General features: G+C 36.4%; 2 protein-coding genes across 35 annotated transcripts in view; one reads left to right on the forward strand and one right to left on the reverse strand.

Annotated features, from left to right (window-relative positions):
* Nucleotides 1–19,895, forward strand: part of LOC129237214 (basement membrane-specific heparan sulfate proteoglycan core protein) — a 211,020-nt gene that overhangs the window by 78,309 nt on the left and 112,816 nt on the right. For 27 of the 34 annotated variants that reach the window (XM_054871753.1, XM_054871751.1, XM_054871757.1 and 24 more), the window contains exons 3-8: nt 1,356–1,836; nt 1,912–2,080; nt 2,155–2,318; nt 2,941–3,816; nt 5,172–5,477; nt 6,201–6,323. In XM_054871753.1, the coding sequence (XP_054727728.1) occupies nt 1,356–1,836; nt 1,912–2,080; nt 2,155–2,318; nt 2,941–3,816; nt 5,172–5,477; nt 6,201–6,323 (2,119 nt within the window). Of the gene's footprint in view, nt 1–1,355; nt 1,837–1,911; nt 2,081–2,154; nt 2,319–2,940; nt 3,817–5,171; nt 5,478–6,200; nt 6,324–13,552; nt 13,754–13,784; nt 14,129–19,895 lie in introns of those variants that run through there. The other 7 variants (XM_054871783.1, XM_054871785.1, XM_054871773.1 and 4 more) reach the window with 6 other exon arrangements.
* On the reverse strand, nt 6,571–8,112 carry LOC129237216 (uncharacterized). Its single transcript, XM_054871787.1, has 2 exons — nt 7,846–8,112; nt 6,571–6,794 (listed from the first exon to the last, which is right to left on the reverse strand). Exons 1-2 carry the CDS (start codon nt 8,039–8,041, stop codon nt 6,598–6,600), a joined length of 393 nt encoding a protein of 130 aa, XP_054727762.1. The 5' UTR covers nt 8,042–8,112; the 3' UTR covers nt 6,571–6,597.

Consider the following 19,895-nt stretch of genomic DNA (forward strand, 5'->3'; position numbering starts at 1 on the left):
ATTTGATTTAATTTTTTTTTTTAATTTGGCAATCGTTACAATATTTTTAAATGTTGTAAAATTGATATTCGGTACATTCATTACCGCTTTCAACGCCATTGGAAGTGTTCAATTTGTTGGACGGTTGAAGGTGCTCAGATGACAGATATATAGTACAGATTTAGGTTTTTCAATGTGAAAATAAAATGTAAAAATAAATGAATAATCTTTCTCTATATTTTTTGGCACGACCAGTGGCCGATTAGGCACAAGCAGATTTTCCAAGTTTTCCAGTACAGGTTTCCATACTAAATAGCCTTATAATATTCCGATAGAGTTTTCACAATTTTCTGACACTTGTAAAATACTAAATGAATGACATCCGAGCTCTACACATTTTGAAAATTCCGCGTTCTAAAATTCTACATGGCCAAACAAAAAAATAAATTTATACAATTATCAGGTTTTAGTACTTGACATATTTACATATTTTACTCGCGTGACGATTTTTATGTCGTGTCGCTTTGCATATTTTCATTTTTAATGATAAACCTAGTGATGAATAAATAAATAAATATTTGACCTTATAAAATATACTTCGAAATGGCAGCTGTCGCACTGTTCATATATTTTATAAAATGTACAAAATATTTATGATTTGGTGTGGAAACTATTAAAATGTACTTATTTGTGGTTTATATCTACTTGAAATGTTTTCACAGTAACTTAACAAACCAACTATTTTCAGCTGCAAAATTAGGTAGAAATTTATATATATATTATTTATATGATATATAATTGGCGCTTGCATCTTCTCGGTTGTTTGGCCGAGCTCCTCCTCTTATTTGGGCTGTGCGGCTTGATGTGGTTATTTACCAATTCAAGCAAAAGTTGGGATCACACATTCACACACATACCAAAATATGTCCTCTGTTATTTATTTTCGAATTCAACTCGCCTTATATCTCACCACAGAGTTCTAGCAAAGTCGCAGACCCAACTGTAGAATACAGAAAACACTGATTGGCAGTCACTGTTAACTTTGAGCTTTTTGCGTTATGCACAAAGGCAGAGAATGTTAATGAAATGTTAATGATAAAAACAGCGAACTTAGGAATTAAGTAAAATAAAATATAAAAACTTACCGGTAACAACCTCAGCTCAGCTTTCTCAGTATTTACAGGAACAAATAACACACTTCACTGTTTGCCAACAGCACCATATTTCACCATAGCACTTGTAACCACAGTTTTTTTTTGTATTTTCACGTTCTCTGAGCTGCCTTTGTGAAGTGAATTAGCATGGCTCTGCTATCGATAACTGTCTACCAATGCCCTTATTGACATATGAATTCTGTTTTTTCTCTTTTCTTTCAGCAACTAAGCAACGCCGACTTCACCATAGATGACACCTTCGACATTGATCAGTTTGATGAAGCACCCGTCGCCAACCCAAATGTCTTATTGACGCGCAACACGCGCGATCTCGACACACAATCCATGTTGGAGGACGAATTGCAACCAGTCGCGGCCGAGGAGGATGCTGAGGCTAACAGCAGCTGGCTACTGAAGGGTGTGACGCGCGTGCGCCGCGAGCTGAGTCGCCTATTCGGCAAAACGGAAGACAAGTCAGCCAAGCAGGCCCACCATCGCCGCAATCATAACCAGGGCGGCAAGGAGGTGCACCACAAGCATCCAAAGCACAAGCCACATAAAAGTAAGCGAGTCAACAAGCACCCACAAGGTAATGCCCAGAATACCGTGAAACATTTAGCGAAGAAACACTCGAAACGACAGAGCGATTACGATGGCTCCGGCGATGGTGATGAGGATTTTGGTACTACGCCATTAGCGATTTGTGAGTGCAACTAGGATTTAAGGATCAGCGCAAAAAACACGCATTGATTTTTGATTTTTGCTTCTTTTTTCGTAGGGCGTACACAATTCATCATTACAGAGCCATGGAACGTGGCGTATGCCGATCACAAGAGCAAGGAATTCCTTGAGTTGCATCGTCAATTAGAGATTTCTTTCCGCGAACTTTTCCAATCCACGCACAATGATGAGGACTTTGACATCAGTCCAACATTATTGACAGTAATGTAAGTATAGGAAGCAAGAAACTAACTTTGAAATAATTTCTATACAAATTTAAATTTTCTTTGTGCCATTTTAGTCAACACAATGACAGCTTCAAGGTGTACGTCATCGTACAGCTGGAACTGCCTGAAGAGGTCACAAATTTCAACGAAGTGTTCGCCAATCAAATTGCTCGCTACAACCGTTTGGGCAATTTGGGCGTCGAGGCCGATAATCGCTACTACTTTAGACTCGTGCGTGGTAAGTGGGTACGATTAGGCGGACAGATACAGTTCAACTGTAGAAGCTCACTAGAGCTGTTCTAATACTCTATCTAACGGGTTCTTCGTAGTTATGATTAAAGTGTAGATTTTTCACTGGGAACTCCAAACAAAAATAGTCCTTATGTATGGCTAAAAAGTCGCTGACTATCTATTTTGTGTCAAAGCAACGCGACTGACTCGCTAAAGAGCCGGGCTCATTTGGTGTATACCTACGCCTATACCTATCTCTCCTTTTAACATCTTAATTTGTTCCTCCCATAACTTACGATGTGTAATTATTGAAATTGGTTCTTATAAATGTTTAACACCGAAACCTCTTTATATTTCCCAAAAAAATTGTTAAACCTGTCTTCAAAAAATGTTAGTTTACTTCTGAAAAAAGAAAATCAAAATCAGCAGTTAAAAAAATATTTTGTTCTCAAGTTAGAGCAAAGCTTTCATACTCTATAGCGGTGCAGGGACATAAAACTGAATCAAAATCACTCTTGGTCATCATCATCATCTTATTTGGTTGAAAGATTTGCCATCGCTAAACATTTCTCTTGTTCTCACCATCACCCAAAATTGTCACTAAATTCGACTTGAATTTTCATCATTAGACATGAATGAACCACTCGATTACGGTTATGATACACCAATTGAGTATGACGGTGAAGATGGCGGCGTGAATGGGAATGACAATGGTGCCGAAGGTGGTTTCGACGCTGAAGGTAACGGCGAAGTTATAGATGAAAATGAGTTGCCTGTTACCTCCAACTACCAGTACGACTGTGATCATAATCCGGATGGCGAATTCCAATGCTCAGATGGTTCACTCATAGCTTGTGCTGACCATTGCAACCGCTATCCTGATTGTCCAGATGGATCTGATGAGGAGGCGGATTTATGCCAACCGATATATGAAGAAGAGGATCGCCGCCAAGCGGAACAAGATCAGCGTGAGCGCGCCGAAGAAGGACAACGGCAACGCGCAGATGAGGAACGCCGTTTAGCGGAAGAAGAGGAAGCACGCCGTCGCGCTGAAGAAGAAGATGAAGCGTTGCGTTTAGCCGAGCGGGAGGAAGACGAACGACGACGTGCAGAAGAAGAACGTCGTTTGTACGAAGAGGCAGAAGAGCGTCGTCGCATGGAAAAAGAAAGAGAAGGGGAGGTGAGCGGAAGTGAGAATCAACCACAGCCAAATGAAAATGATGAAGAAGATGAACGTGCACGTGCTGAACAAGAGGAAGAGGAACGCCGCCGCGCTGAATATGAAGAAGAGGAGCGTCGTCGTGCCGAAGAAGAACGTATTCGTGCTGAACAAGAAGAAGAGGAACGTCGTCGTACTGAATATGAAGAAGAGCGTCGTCATGCCGAAGATGAACGTCTACGTGCTGAACAAGAAGAAGAGGAACTCCGTCGCGCTGAAGACGAACGTCTACGTGCTGAATATGAAGAAGAAGAACGTCGTCGTTATGAATACGAACGTGGCCGAGGTATCGTCTATGCGCCGACAGAAGTCCGCAAATCACTTATTTATTATTATTAAAGCAAGTTTTTCTAGACTTAAGTGCTTTATTGCTGGAATCAGCGACGCTTATCGCCAGAACACCAGCGTTGACTGGTGGCTGTAAAAAATGCTTCATTAACACCGATCGCATCAACTAACTCCAGGGTTATTTTTTTGTAGCTAATAGCTAACCAAACTAACACTTTAACTAACCGCAAAATAATAAGTAAATGCAACGAAGCTAATTCGAAAGGATGCTTCTTGTTGTAAGTGGCAAAAATGAGCTTTTAGAAGCACAGCAATAGCTTATGTTTGATGCAGTTGCGTTCAAGAACGTATCCTCTTTACTTGATAGTGCTATATCTCCCTCTATTTGATGACGAAAAAGTTCGCTAACCTTAGATTATCGTAGAGCTTTCACTTAAGTATAAAAGCTTTCATGGGTAATAATAAAGTAGATTTGCTTACTGAAGCTCATCGTAAGACTTAGAGTGTAACTAACTTGAAGGAAGAGCTTAGTTCTCCATAAATCCTCCATTAAAATTTCTGCCTTTCGAAAATGATGTTAATATTTAACTATTTGAGTTTTTCATTCAAAATTTAATTATTACGTTTTTATTTAATTCCTACTTTATCTACGTCATATGTCCATTACTTCATGCAGAATGTTTTCCTTATCGTTTACATTCATATACTTTTTAAGCTCATTTGGTTCAGTTCCAAGGCTTTTTACTTCTTCATATCCCACTTCAAAAAATTTATCATTCCTTTTCAACCCAAAGTTCAGTTAAATTGGTGAATATAAGACAAATATTGTAAGAAATCTTTAACGCTAATTTAAGTTCTATTAACTGTAATTCGCCGCTTACCTTTTCACGTCACTCATTTTTTCCCACTCTCCATTTACACTCACTAGCCCACTCTCCCTCACTAGCACACTCTCTTCTCTCCTCACACTGCTCTAAAGCCTGTATCATCTGCTCATACCCAGCCACATACCATAATTTCACATTCTCATGCTGCAAACGCATTCAAGTGTCTCTCCATTATCTTGTAATCGTCTACTTATATTTTAGCCGCGTCATCTCTGTGTGTTTTGTAACTTGTCTTCTATGCCCACCACATTCCCAGCGCTAACTGCAGCATTCGCCTCTATGTGTTGGGTCAAATAAATTATCTACCATTGTGTTTCCCCATTTATATGTGTATTCTCTATTTCTGTGTGTTCGCACGCTCTTTGTACGCTTGGCGCCATTTACCGAGTTGCCCGACGCCAGTCGGTAAACCGGAAATTTTCAAATCTCTGATTACGATTTTCCAATTTCGCTTTGATAACTGCAGACCCTTACGAAGAACCTGTTGACTCCGAAACACCCATACGACCTGCACAACCCGATGTCACTGAAGTACCTGAAGGCGTTTCTCATGGCTCTGATGTTGATGAGGGTTCTGGCGACGACATGCATGACATATCGACGGATCGCTCTACAAATTTCACACCATTCGGTTGCCGCGGTGATGCTTCGTTCACTTGCGCCGAAAGCGGTGTGCAGATATGTGACGAACAACGTTGCGATGATCACGAAGACTGTCCAGATGGTGAAGACGAAATAGGATGCTCCGAAGAGGAAGAAGACTATGAAAAGGGTATAGTTTTGTGTGTGACGCCATATCAGCGCATTCAAACAAATTCCCAAATAAATGTCTTCCTTTAATTGTGTTCCTTTCCCACCCCGAAAACAAATAAAACAACATTATAAAAATATGTAATAATAATATATTTAATATGAACAAGCCCAATCCTTTTTCCCAACCCGAAAAAACTTTGTCCCTCACACTACACACAATCCATTCACAATAATTTGCTGTAGCTCATCTGTGTTGTCCTTAATATTTGTAGCAAATCTGTAGGGTTGCCATGTGAAATGGTAGACTTTTAGCGCAACTTTTCCAAATTTCCAGAAAGATATTCAAAATTTTAGAGAACTTTTTAAACTATAAAACGATTGTTAATTTCAGAGGCGCGGCAGTGAATTAATGCATTTCAAAAAAAGATTGAAGTATTTGTTTTTAATGATATAATTACAACTAACAGTTTTGAAAACGAAAATGTGAAAATTTACTTTTAGAAAAAATATTAGTTTATTTTTGTCATTGTAAATATTTGCGTAATTTAGTTATATTTAGTTATATTTAGTTATGTTTTTTTTTTTTGTTTTTTTTTAAATTACTTACTACTCATTTGTACATTCCCATCTCAGTTTATCTAAATGAGTCGTGTTTTGTCTAATCACATCATGAATGAACCTATTAACCGCTTCCACTTTTTAAATTTCGTGTACTAATCGTTACTTACCCGAATGTTTGCAGTTTGTGCCGAATACGAATTTAAATGTGATGAACGTTGTTTGCCCCGTGAGTACCTATGCAATGGCGCAGAGGAATGTCTCGATGGCTCTGATGAGGCGAACTGCCCAACCGTGGAAGCGAAAGGTAAGTACGACCTACCGATTTATGTATTGCATTGGTATCTTAAATTTTGTGTAGATAAGTTTATGTATTACATGTTTATTTATGTTTTCCAACGTCTTCCTTATTTTTGTCTAGCTTCGACATTCTTGATTAATTTTGTTGAAAGATGGCAATCATTTGGTTAATTTTTTCTTTCCTAAATTGTGAAAGTTGTTTTTAAATATTATGAAATCCATCGTTTTGCGATTGAGCAATGAATGATGTCGGGTTCAACACCTACAGTAGACATGAAACATTAAACGTCAGGAAAACCCTTTGTAATAGCAATCGCCCCGCGGCATGCAATGGCAAACCAAACCGAATTCCAGCAGTAGTATGAAGCAGTTAACGTAATCGTGTTTCGGCCTTCTTCATAACCTTTTCCATCTTTTATCACAAGGTACGAAATTTGTGACTCCTGCCAGAAAATTAATGCCAGAAGCAATTTCCAGTCTGTGAAAAAAATTGACTTTGTGAATATTTTAATTACTTTTGCTTCTAAAAAATAAACGAAACTTCATTTTTTCTTGATTTGATGATTATAAAAAATTCAAATTGAATTAAGGCAGAAAGGCAGAAATTGGCGGCCACCGCAGCCGAATGGGGAGCCGGGACCTCCAGTTGTGGAACAAGATCAAGATGCACGCAACAAATAGGAGGAGCTCGTCCAAACACCCAATTACATATGTATATATGTATATATATATTATATATATATATATATATATATATATATATGTGTGTATGTATATATATATATATATATATATATATATATATGTTGGAAATCACATTTCACATTTTCAAAAAGCCCAATTTGAAAATACAATTATTTTATATTACGCAACCACATACATTTTTTGTTTGTTTGTTGTATTTTGGGGAAATAATATAAATATGTATGTATGTATGTATACAACATTTCTATATTTATTTTCCATTGAACTTGATTTTCGCTCCTTGAACTCATAAACTATTAAAATGTTTCACCCTAAAAATAACTCAAGTCAGTGCACTTGACTGAATTCATGAAAAAAAATAAATTTAAGAAATTTAGAAAAAAACTGGAAACATTGCAACACCGCTTAGAATCCCCGCAATTAAACAAAAGCAGCACGAGTAGATTTTAAGCAAACAATTTTCGTAGAGCATGTCAACCGAACCATGGTGATATATTTCAAAACATTTACGGAATTATTTTAAAATAAATGCAGTACAAGCAGATTTTATTTTGGTTTCAAAAACACAGAAAAAATTAGAAATTTTTAAGCAAATGGGCAAAACTTTTCTTACTTAGAAAAAAAAAATGAAAAAAAAACAAAAATGTTGTAATTATTTCAAGGAAAAATCTCACAAATAAATATGAGCTCATAAAAACAACAACAAACAGTGAATAATTGCACACCACTACGCTCAAACACTCAGACGTCCTAATACTCCTGGCACCAAACTGCATTGTGCGACTATAAAAACCATTTGTAGCAGATTAAAATCACACACTTACTGTAAATACGTAGCTCCACACCCCAATCGCCCCTAAGAACTGGTGTCGAGTGTCGAAAGTTTAAATCCATTTCAGCAATCACACCCAGTGGGCAGGATGCGCCAGCTAGTGGATTAAGGTTCAGCGAGAGTGGTTTTGCGTCTGCATGCGCTTGTATATGCGTGTGTGTGTGTGGGCGTGTTGTTTGTACTGTCATAGTTGAATGTTTTTCGCGTTGAATGTTCTTGTTTGTTGACACTCACTTTCATTTGCTCCAATGTCGGCTTTGTGGATGGATTTGTAAACTTTCGCCGAGATTTATCTGCGAAACAGAAAATGTCAAAAAGTGAGTAAACTCAGCTAGGAAAATTATTAGGAGATATTCAATTTTTAACTAACTTCTCATGTCGTAACCCTAATCAGTTTGTGCTAGAGATTATGAAATATTTTAACACTATTTTCTGTGATTTCTCATGCGTTCATTTGCATGAGAGAGGAAGGAAATATGGCAACCCATATATATCCAAAGGGAGGTCACATAGTACGCGGAATGAAGAAGAAGGTATGTGTGTAATGGAATATGGAATTGTTTTGCCTGTTCCAGAAATTCACCATCCACTTCAATACGTATTTCTTAAAAAATTATTTGCCTAGGCCTTCCAAATGGGCACAAAAAAATTAACTTTACCTCATCGCATTCAGAAAATTTTTTCCTCGAAACCCTGTTCTTTATTTTTCAAAACAAATAATAATCTGAAGGGGTGTATGCATCGAGCCCATTTTAACCAAGGTTTGTCCTTCGTTGACTACAAAAACATCAAAAATAAACTTACAATTTTGAAGGTCGCACCGCACGGCATGCAAATCCTATGACTAAATTTACCAACAGCCAAAACCAGGCATAAACTAGAACTCCGTACCTTGCATTCCAGGCTGCCAGCAAAAAAATCTTATAGCTGAATATAACCCTGAAATCTAAAAGGTCCTGCAAGTTAAAATTTTTTTTTTTTAAATACATTTAATTGCAATCTATTCATAGAACAATAAGCAAATTAGTTAACTAAGTAAAATTGACTTATATTATTGATCTCCAGTAAGGTCAATAATAATATATTTATGTAAATGCTTGTACATTTACATATAATTTAATTAATTTATTTCTAAAGGGTAGATCTAGAACATGATGTCTTTTAAGTCGAATGATTTCATTGGTCATACTGAATCGATTAATTTTATTTTTAATAAAAGGAATATTTAGATCTGAATGTATGGCTTTATTCGTGATGTACCAGGGAGCATTTGTAATTAGTCTTAAAGTTTTCGACTGAAACCTTTGCAATATTTCAATGTTTGAATTCGAGGCTGTGCCCCAGAGCTCAATGCCATAAGTCCAAACTGGCTTCAATAAAGCTTTATATAATATGAGTTTAGTCTCAAGATATAGAGTTGATTTAGGCCCAAGTAGCCAATACAGTTTTTTGGTTTTCATTTTTAACAGTTTATTTTTGGCTTGAATGTTACATTTCCATGTTAGGCGCTTGCCTAAATGCAATCCTAAGTATTTGCCGCTATTAAGTTTCGAAATCGTACTGCCATACATGTGGCAAGGAGGACAGTCGTTTCGTTAAAGTGAATAGCACGTGTACAGATTTATTTGTATTGCATCATTGCAGTCCTTTATAGGCACATTTCTCTTTTTTGGGCGTTTCAGGTACTTCGTAGCTTTCCATATTTTGTAATCATCGTTTCTATTGTCATTTAGATTTTCAATATAATCTGAGATTGATTTGTTTCTAAATTCTTTAAGTTTGTCTTTAAGTTCACTTGTGGCCCTATTTAGCATAGTTTTGTCTGCTGGGCTTCTAGTATTTTGCCATTTTTTTCGTAATTTTCTCTTTTTTTGAATTAATGCTCTAATATCCTCAGATACATGCACGCAGGCACGACGTCTAGGTATAAAGTTTGCTCTATTTTCGATTGTGGATGCAGAAACTGCTTGATGAATTAACAATGTAAATGTTTCAACTGCATTGTCTAGTTCCTCTGAGCTCTTGATTGAGGTCTTAAATTCCACGTTTTCTGTTATCTGGTCTTGGAAAATGTTGATTTGGTTTTTATTATTCAATCCAATATACTTTGGTTGCTTTGTATTAATAAGAGTGCTATAACTTATAATAACTAGTGAGTGGTCTGAACTAAGTTCTTCAGAGCTAGCAATGTCTAGCAATGTGGTTTGAATGCCTTTATAAACAGCAAAATCTATCAGATCAGGTATTTTGAGTAGATCACTTGGCCAATAAGTAGGTTCCCCAGTAGATAAAGTTTTAAAATTATTCTTTGTAATGTACTTGTAAAGTTCTCTACCTTTTGGGTTAGGGATACGTGAGCCCCACCAGGGATGTTTAGCGTTATAATCACCTCCCACAAAGAATCTATTTCCCAATTAATTAAAAAAGTTTTCGTATTCTGAAGTTGTGATGCTATGTCTAGGCGGCGAATACAAAGCATAAATATGTAAGTCAATATTATTGCAATTCAGTTTTTATTTGATTTAACCAAAACAACCGGCGTGAGCCCTGTTACTAGGGTGGTTAGTGGCGATAAGATCGTAGTTTCTTATATTAAAAAAGGTTTAGTCTGTGAAATGGGTTTCTGATATCAACATTATATCAATAAAGTTGTCTTTTAAAAATATTTCAGTTTCCTGTGTATGACGGGATAATCCATTCGCATTCCATATTGCTATTCTTAAGTCTGCTTGCATAGTTTGTCAATAAGTAGTGACATCATATTAAGAAGTGTATTTGTTAATTCAATTTGTTTAGAGAGTAAACGCTCAATATTTTCCATTGATTTTTGTTCATTATTATTGTCTTTGTTTTCCTCGTTATTATAGTCTTTACCTGTTAAAACGCTAGCGTATGTCCGCTTGTTGTTGCTAGCAGTATTTGTATTATTATTAGTATTTTGCGTATTCAAGTTTACACTCTCTTTCGTACGGTTGGTAAATATAGGCTTCTTTCCAGTGAGTTGTTGATAGACAATACATCCTCTGTAATTCGCGGTATGGTGTTGTTGGCAATGAGCACACGTTGGTAAAGTGTCTTTTGGTTTTGTGCATTCTGAAGTTGGATGCATTAATCCACATTTTACGCATTTATCGGGGTTTCTGCAATATGTTTTCGTATGTCCAAATTCTTGGCATCGGTAGCATTGCACCATGTCACTTGTTTGCCTAGGAGGCTCTACTTTAATATTTGCGTTATTCAAATGTTTTAACTCATAAATTTCTTTGTTGTTGGCACGTGGCTCTAAGTCAATAAAAAAAATTGACAGAGTTGTTGTTTCGTTACTCTACTTTTGACATTAAATACATTTCTGACTTCATGTCCTAATAGGGTGATTTCATTTTTTATATCCTCAATAGGAGTTGAGTAGTGTAATCCCTTAAGTACTATTCTGTATGAACGCTCCTGTTTGGGCTGATATGTATGATAACTTATCTTTCCTGCTTCTAGTAGCTGTACAATTTTTCTATATGAATCTATGTTATTTATTAATAGTCTTTTGACGACTTATAACTAAAATCTTTTTTAGAAATCAATGTTGAAATAGAGCTTATCATTTCACTTATGTTAACTACTCCAGGTATGATCAACGGAGGTGGCTTTGTAATATTTGACACCGTTGCTTCGTTTGCTTCCATATTACTATTCTCACCAGTCTCTAGTTCATCATTGTCATCATCACTTAGTAGATCAAATCGGTTTGGGTGTATCATTACTTGTTTTCTCTGGGTATGCAAACTAGGGGACTCTTCGTTGGCATGCTTTCCATTTTTGTTTATAACACTTTGCCATTTGAAGAGAGCACGCTCATTTTCTGTATTCATATCGCGGCTTTACAATTGTTTTTGGATGTTTACAACTCTGATATTTAGATCTCCACTAAACACGTCTGTTCACTAGCACATTCAGATAGAGACTGAAGTTTAATTTGGTATTAAAGCTGTAAACTTTAAACAGTGGTTCCTTGAATATACCTTTTTTTAGAATTTCGCTCAGACATACAATAATATTACAAAATATTAACCTAAATAGTTATTATTATTATTACTATTTTTATTCAAATTTTCTCACTCCAATCCATATCCACTCAATCTCAGCCCATTTTACAAATCGTTTCTTGACGCAATGTAATAATTTTTTCGACAACACTTCATTACAACTTTATTGCACTAAAGCATTTGGCTTTGATTAAATTTTTAACGGAACAATAATTTTAAGCAACTTACTCCAGTTTTCACTAGACACCAAATCATCTTTCTTCTTTTTGCCTGTGAATCGAAATACTCCCAGCGGACAACTTCACACACAACCACGCCTCCGCAAATGCATGCTCAAAAACATTCCCGCACACATACGCATGTGTGTGCTGCAGTACACAGTTGAGTAATGAATGTGTGATACTATAAATTTTGTGGCAAGTGTAGAAATGTAAATGAATATTTGCGAAATTTTAGCACTCGTTTTTTTAGCATTGGTGATATTTTCATTTAACAAATTTCTATAAAGTGGTAAAAACTGCTTGCCATTTGCTGCTGCTCGCTTACATTGGGCAACACCTATGCAAATTCATAACTGCACTATGGCAAATTCTAATTGATTTCATGGCATTCGCTAAAAGTTTTTGTTGTTTTTTGTGGTATTTAAATGGAAATTCTGTTTAGCAGCGAATTTCGAATTTTCTAAACTTCATAATTTGTACTGCTCCATTGGCGTGGCAGCCAGCAGAAGAATATTCAGAGGCAATTGCTGTTGCAATGCAAGCCTTTAATTTTTGAGAACCGTTTTGCAGTAGGGAATATCGAATTAAATTTTTTAGAATTTTCCTAGAATTCGTTTCATTGGGTACTGAGAAATAAGTTTTTATATTTTATTTCGAATCTTCACATAATATTACGCATAAGTGTAATCAAATATGTACACCCTTGCAACAGTTGCCTTTTAGTAACCAGCTGCTACTAATTTTTCTCAACATCAACACTCTACATCTCCGCACACCTGGGCAGCACACGCCACACGTGTTGGCAACCTCCCGCCAAATGTCTTTTGTTTACAAAACCACGCTTGCAGTCGTTGTTGCCGCGCGCAGCCAATTTCAGCCTTCAACACTTCGGCGACTTCCGGCGTCAATCGTAAACGAACGAACAGCAACCGTCATCCGTACTGCGGCGGGTAAGCAAATGCTCTGCTGCTGTTGCTGTCTGCTGTCTGCTAATAGCAACACCTTTTAACAGCACTGTTCTGGCCACTGTTAGTTCGCTGCTAGCGTTTGCGCCTCGGCAGCCTTCGTCACCAGCGCTGATAAACATCCGCAACATTCGTACAGCCAGCGTCGCATTGGCTGGCAGCGCGCTTCGGCTCATAGTGATGGTCGAGCATGCACGAATGCACGGCCTTTCCGCTGTCGGCGCAATGTAGCGTGTCGTTACGCTTTTCATTGCCCCATTGTGCTGTGCTGAGCTTTGCTCTGCCATGCATTGTTGCTTCACTACACTCTTGTTTGGCTGTGGCTCTGGTTGGTGTTAGTGATGGCGTTGGCGTTGGCTTTAGCGTCGTAGTAGCAGTCGCAGTCGCAGTCATTGCACAGCGTTGGCTTTTCTGGATCAAAACGAATGCCTCAAAGCGGCGTGGAATTTTCAAATGTTTCAGTCCAATAGCAGACGTGAGCTCATGCGAAGGCTTCGTGTGCTGAAAACGCTTGTGAGCCGGCTATACTGAAAATTTTCTTAGAGAAGAGAAAATTATACAGCTTTGCTAGCGCGGGTGTTTGTAAATAAATATAAAGAAGTATTAAAAACAGTTAAATAGTTAAAAAAACAGTCCGAAAATTCGACTATTCTGACATACTATCCAAGGGTAACAGTGTTAGTTTTTGCTCTAATTTTCTTAAACAAAATATTGCAAGGATATCCACAGGAAGCATATCCTTTTCCGCGCTTTGTAATACAAAAAACAGAAAATAAAAAAAAAATTACACAGCGAGCCGAGTAAGGTGAACAAAAAAGTTGAAAAAATAGTTAAATGCATTTAAGTGGCATTCACTAAATGACAGACGAACAACAACGAAAAAATAACATAAAAACAAATAAATAAAAAGGATTCGAACCAAGTGAAAAATACTTCTGTGAAGCCCCAAGAGAACCCTAAGTACTTTTACTCAATCAAATTGTGCGAAAAGAAAAGTGAAAACAGTGACAATTCAAGTCCTTACTGCAACAAAATACGAATTTGAATATAAGGTTTTCGCTCCCGATGTCTATTTCTCATTTTGGTTTTTCATTGGCTTTTGACAGCGCTGTGGCACTCAAGTGTTGCTGGTGGATATGAGAATCGGACACAAACGCTTGTGTGCTTCATTAATTGTATGGTAGCTGCGAAATAGTTTGGGAAAACGAAAATTTGAGTTTTTTTGTTAAGAAAATCTTTAAAGAGTTGGTGTAGTTTGAGGAAAAGGGAAAGAGCTGGAAGTAAATTAATTAAAATTCGACCGACTAGTTTTACTTTGGCAAGAAAATTGTAAATATTTTCTTTGCATTTGCTGTAATACATACATACATATGTTAGCTGGAAGCGAAATTGTGTGGAAATGTTAATTTTAATATTCCCAATAGAGAATTTAGTCATTAGCTGCTATGCTTTACATGCTTCATAAAACCCAGCAGCGTGGAAAATCATTGAACTGATGCATTTCTGTAAATTTCTCATTCCATCTACTTTTCTCTCTCTGTAGAAACTAGAAATAATAAGAAACAGAATTTTATTCCAAATGATATATTTTTCAAACAAATACGAGTAAGCAGTAACAATCAGTCAAAGGCCGCTTAGTTTTACAAAGTTTTTAATAGGCCCACAGAGTGGATAAAAAAATAAATATTAATTAAAACCACAATAATGGCCCTTCAGCACAACCTTTGTTATACATTTGGTCCAAGCATGGAAAAAATCGAATATAGTAAATATGTGTGGGTTTCGCATTTGTCCTGTTTTTTTTTATATTTATATCTGTGGGTATACGAAAAGTTTGGCCAAAGTATAATAAATTGGTTGATAGTGCTAGTACAAACTTCCATTCTAATCTGTGATAGCCTAACCGATTTCCTCAAAATATTGTATTTCCAACCAAAATCATTAATTCTTGGAGCAACGAGTGCCACCTACAGCTTTTTCTCGAGTTGGCCTCCGATTTTTATTTAAAAAATCATAATGAATAATAATTTAGAACATCTCCCATTTTTTCAAGAGCTAAAGCACCAAACATTTGTTAGTAACCAACACAGTTGCTGTTCATCTTTTAAACTCTTTCCGAAATCCTTTCTAGCAGAATGCCACAAATTCTGTTCTTAATCTGCCCGTAACCAAATGACCTGAAACACCAAATACATTTGCTACATTTTTTAAATATTTTCGAACCCATTTTAAGCACACACACATACTTTAGAGCCTAATCTTTGCCGCAGAATAGCAGAAAATATACCTGGTACTAAGCCATCAATGAAATAATCACTTCGTTGTTTAGCGCTTTGACGCTAAAATCATAAAGTGACAACTACTCGTATAAGTGCTGCAGTGCACCAGCAGTAAAAGGTGCCTCTCATAGCGAAATTTATTGCACCACAAATTGACGCAAAGCGATTGGCAGCCGCTTCAGTAAAGGAATAAAAAATAATACAAAAAAACAGAAATACAAAAAAACAGAAATACAAAAAAATATACAAAAAATAGGCAACCATTTGATGGCAGATGAAGGCTATCAATGACAGTATTGATGAAAGCAGCAGTGAAAATTCACACCTGCTCGGAAAATAGATGCTGCCGCTAAGGCACGTGCCCTGACTGATGCAGGCATTCGTATGCTATTTTAAAATTTTTTTTTGTATATTTTTTAATTATTCGGCCTATTTAGTCATTAATTCGTATGTGTTCTGGCGTTGTGTTTATTTTTATGTTGCATAAATAAAAGCTCCATGGTTTTCGTCTGCTCCAATTTACTCCATTTCTTTGTGCGCTGCCGTATGTGGCATGCTACACTGCTAATTCACTCTCACACAGCTGTTCTGCATTAACTAAAGAATTCCAAATTTATTTTGAAGATTTTAATGAGTTTGGCATTTTTTGTTATTTTTTCTTTGTTTTTTATGAGAATTTATTGAGCATAGGAAAACTTTGCTCTTGCGTAACAAATTAAAAAACAATAAAAAGTATACAAAAAAAGCCAAAGATTAATATTATAAAATCAGGTAACAGGGAGTGGTTAGGCTAAATGTTGGTGTACGAAAAATGTTGGAAAATCTATGGCGTATAATTTTTTTTTCATTTAGCGTACAACTATTTACGAAAAATTAAAAAAAATCTGAAATTTTCAAAAATGCGATTTTCCGCCCAAAAACATATTACAATTTTTTTCTTTAAGCCCCTTTGCAAATTAAAATTATTTCTGCACTCATTTGTTAGTCTAGATTTTTGCAGATTCTCTAATAAACAAAAATATTCTTTTCCGTGTCATGGTAATCTCAGTGATGGTGTAAATAACAGTAAAATCTGACAGGCTGCCTTACCCTCTTTTAATGCACATTACATTTAAAAACTGTCTATTGGTGGCAGTTCCAAACAAAAACATAAAATTTTTCGTTTTGAATGCCTTATTCGTTTAAATGCACTACTCACTTATCTAAATCACTCGTTCGATATTTCTTAATTTTGCCTCAAATGTCGTACAGTTTTGCCCTGTTATGTGCATCTCGCTTAAGCGCCTTACGTGCGTAACTCAGTTCTTGCATTTAAAGAATTGCTTATTCGGCTTAGATACTAACTTTTAGCAACATTTTTCCTTTTTTCATAAAATATGACTTATTCGTGTTCTTTTAAGTGGCTTACTCGCTTAACTGCGCTTTTTGTGCCGAATGGAAAATTATATTTAATCGAAATTTTTTTCTTTTTAAATGTGTTAATTAAAATGTGTCAAAAAATCGTGCTATAACCGCTGAATTATTAAGTACTTAGCTACTCAGCCCAAAAAATCCAAATCTACTCAGTCCAAATAAATTCTGATTTTTTATTGGCTACCAAAAAACCATATTTTTGAAGGATCGCTCGTGCAGACTATTCTTGGTGGAAAAAATATAATTATAAAAACAATAACTGTTCTTCATAAATTATTCAGCACAACTTTATAGGTAATCCATTGTTCATTGTATGCAACAGATCTAAGGCGGCACTCGCATTTGGAGAGCCTATTCGAACAGCCCGGCTGAATAGTTTTTTTCTTTCCGTATTTTTCTAGAAATCTTATTTAGAGCGAACATAATTCGAAATAGTTCAATCGCTGATTCCATTAAATCGCGGCCTAACAAAATTAAAATTAATTAGTTGAAAAGATTATCATAAAACAAATCACAGCAATTAGAACGTGTCCAATTCCAAATTACCCTGTCTTACATTTTCTCTTTAATAAAAGTTTTGAGAAAGATGCAGGTGCCTGCTTTCATATATGTAAATTTCGTACACCCTTTTCAAGAAATGTCACGCAAATTCTCCAAGAGCTCACGCTTATCGCCCTTTTGCCCAGCCTTTAATCAGTTCCGATCAATCATTGTCAGTTACAAATCAAATTATGCCCCTTTGAAGCAAAACAAACGATCATCTCCAACTCATCGCCGTGTTGCACCGATAGTTGCTGCAACAGCGAGTCTTTATGTAGTATAGAAAAATTCTACTAAAGACCAAAAGGAGAAAAAAAATTAAATAAATGAGTGGTAATAAGTTTGAAAGCAGCGAAACTGCCATGAAAATATATAAAATTAGACATCAAACATTCACAGGCGATCAGCGCCTCACCATTGCTGCACGCAGCACAATAAATCTTTCCGCATCGATTGCGGCAGTAGCCACAACCGCATGGTGGGCTGGTGACAGCAACGCCAGCTATTTGTTGTATGCGCCGTAATATGCGCTCGTAATGAATGCAATGCCAGGAGCAATAAAAATTCATGCTGAGCAGCCAAAAATATCTAATGAGCCAGTGGCAACAAACAACAACAGCGAACAGGAGACACAGTGATCTTGACACTGCATTTGTGTGTGTGTGTATGTATGTGGCATGGAGTACACATGTAGCAGTTGCTCTTCAACAGAAGATATGCGCGGCGGCATGTAAATGTTGCAGATAAACTGTGTGATTGTCAAAGCGCATTAAAGTTGTAGCAACAAGGCGAGTGGTATTGCGCTATGAAATTGCCGATCGTGCAGAAATATAAGTAAAATGCATGTGAAATACCCGCCTGATTTGGCTTGACGCTGTTGCATGCAGCATCGAATACGGAAGCGGCTGATTGAGTCGCCCTCGCCTGCAACACACGCGCACATACACACCCACAGACATAAGTCAAGGGCTGTAATTTTCATAGCAATTTCAGCTGTGATGTTATAAGCGTTTTTGCTGCATGGAAAATGTTGCAATTTACTACCGATTACCGGCAATAAAAACGTTTTTGTGAGAAATCGTTTATGCGCAAGAAATTAGCATATCTTTGAATAGCTGGGCGTGGCATAATGACAAAAATATTGGCGAAGCGATTTAAAATAATAATTCCGGCCCTGCTGTCTCTGCTTCTTGGCTGCGCGGTTCAAAAAGGCATTTCAATATATATATTTTTTTTTGCTAAAAATTCTTTTGCATAATTTCCCTTTCTGGTCTTTTTCTTTTCGCATTACGGCTTCTTTATCAAGTTTCACACTGCATATATCACTTATTCATACACACATAAATACATGCATGTATGTATGTATATAAATTTTGCTGACTATTGTTGACGTTGCTTGACACAGCTGTTTTTAAATGTCATACTGAAATTACAGTTCCTGAGTAGCCAATGTGTGGGAATTTTGGCAATATTCTGCTCGCACAGTGGTCAGAATGTAATTTTATTAGTTTATTGAATTTTTTTAGTCTTTTTTAATATAATTTTATTTTATTTTGTATTAATTTAATTTTAGCTGTTTTATTTTAATAAAAAAAATATTTATTATGTTATTCACATAATATTTTATTTAATTTTTTATTATTTCATCCCGTTTTATTTTGCCCTATTTTCATTTGTTTATATTATTAAATTTTTTTTAATAATTTTCTTCTTAAGTTTTTTATTATTATTTTATTTTATTATCTATCAAAACCATTATTTAATTAAATTTTTCTGGTTTTAATTTTGAGCTTTTTTATCTCTAACTTCGTTCCCCAATCCCTCAATTTTTTTCACTACTCTTCAAAATTATGCTTGTTTGCTCTACTACAATAAAAAAATTCCTTCCGCTGCGCTTTCATTCAAAAAGTTTCACCTGCAACAAATTTAGCTAGAATCTAACGTACGCGCAAACAAAAGCAAACAACGAAAATCAGTGCAACACGTTGCAATATTGCCAGCATTCGTCTAGAGTAACGTCATGCCCCGTCTGGTTCAATGGCTAGTGAACGCTCGAATGACTGCTGGAAATGTGGGTGTTGTGTGGCGACCGGTCGGCCAGCTGCAGACCCGGACACCGTCGTAGTTGCACCTACAAACATACCTACAATAGTAGATATGATATAAATGTATACGTATGTATATGTACATATGCAACAAGCGACCAGCAACAAGTGCAGCCGCATAGCGGTTGGAACGCTTGACTGGCGGGCGAATGGTCTACGTAACAGTCGTAAAATGATAACTGCATTGGTTTTGAGGCTACATACATATTGCTGTACACACACACCCATATGTATAAACATGTGTACATGCTTATGCAGCTGCAGCTGTGTATTTACTTAGGCATTGGAAATTTACGTACTCAAATACATACACATGCTTGCCCTTGTTTGCTCACGCCGTTAAGCTGACTGCCATTTTTTGTGGTGCTGCAGCCGGCAACGGTGACTTAATTGAAATGCAATTTATTTATTTAAATTTATGCCGCAAGTGCACTTGAACTTGAAATAGTAAGCGAAATTTACAAAAAATCGGATATGGCGTA

This window comes from Anastrepha obliqua, chromosome 2 (genome assembly GCF_027943255.1).
Source record: "Anastrepha obliqua isolate idAnaObli1 chromosome 2, idAnaObli1_1.0, whole genome shotgun sequence".
NCBI classification, from domain to species: domain Eukaryota; kingdom Metazoa; phylum Arthropoda; class Insecta; order Diptera; family Tephritidae; genus Anastrepha; species Anastrepha obliqua.

Coding starts and splice junctions, on each gene's coding strand:
- LOC129237216 (XM_054871787.1), bottom strand. CDS start 8,041: ATGACAGTACAAACAACACGCCCACACACACACACGCATATACAAGCG. Junction 6,795..7,845: donor TGTGGAGCTACGTATTTACA/GTAAGTGTGTGA, acceptor TTTTTTTCACAG/ACTGGAAATTGCTTCTGGCA.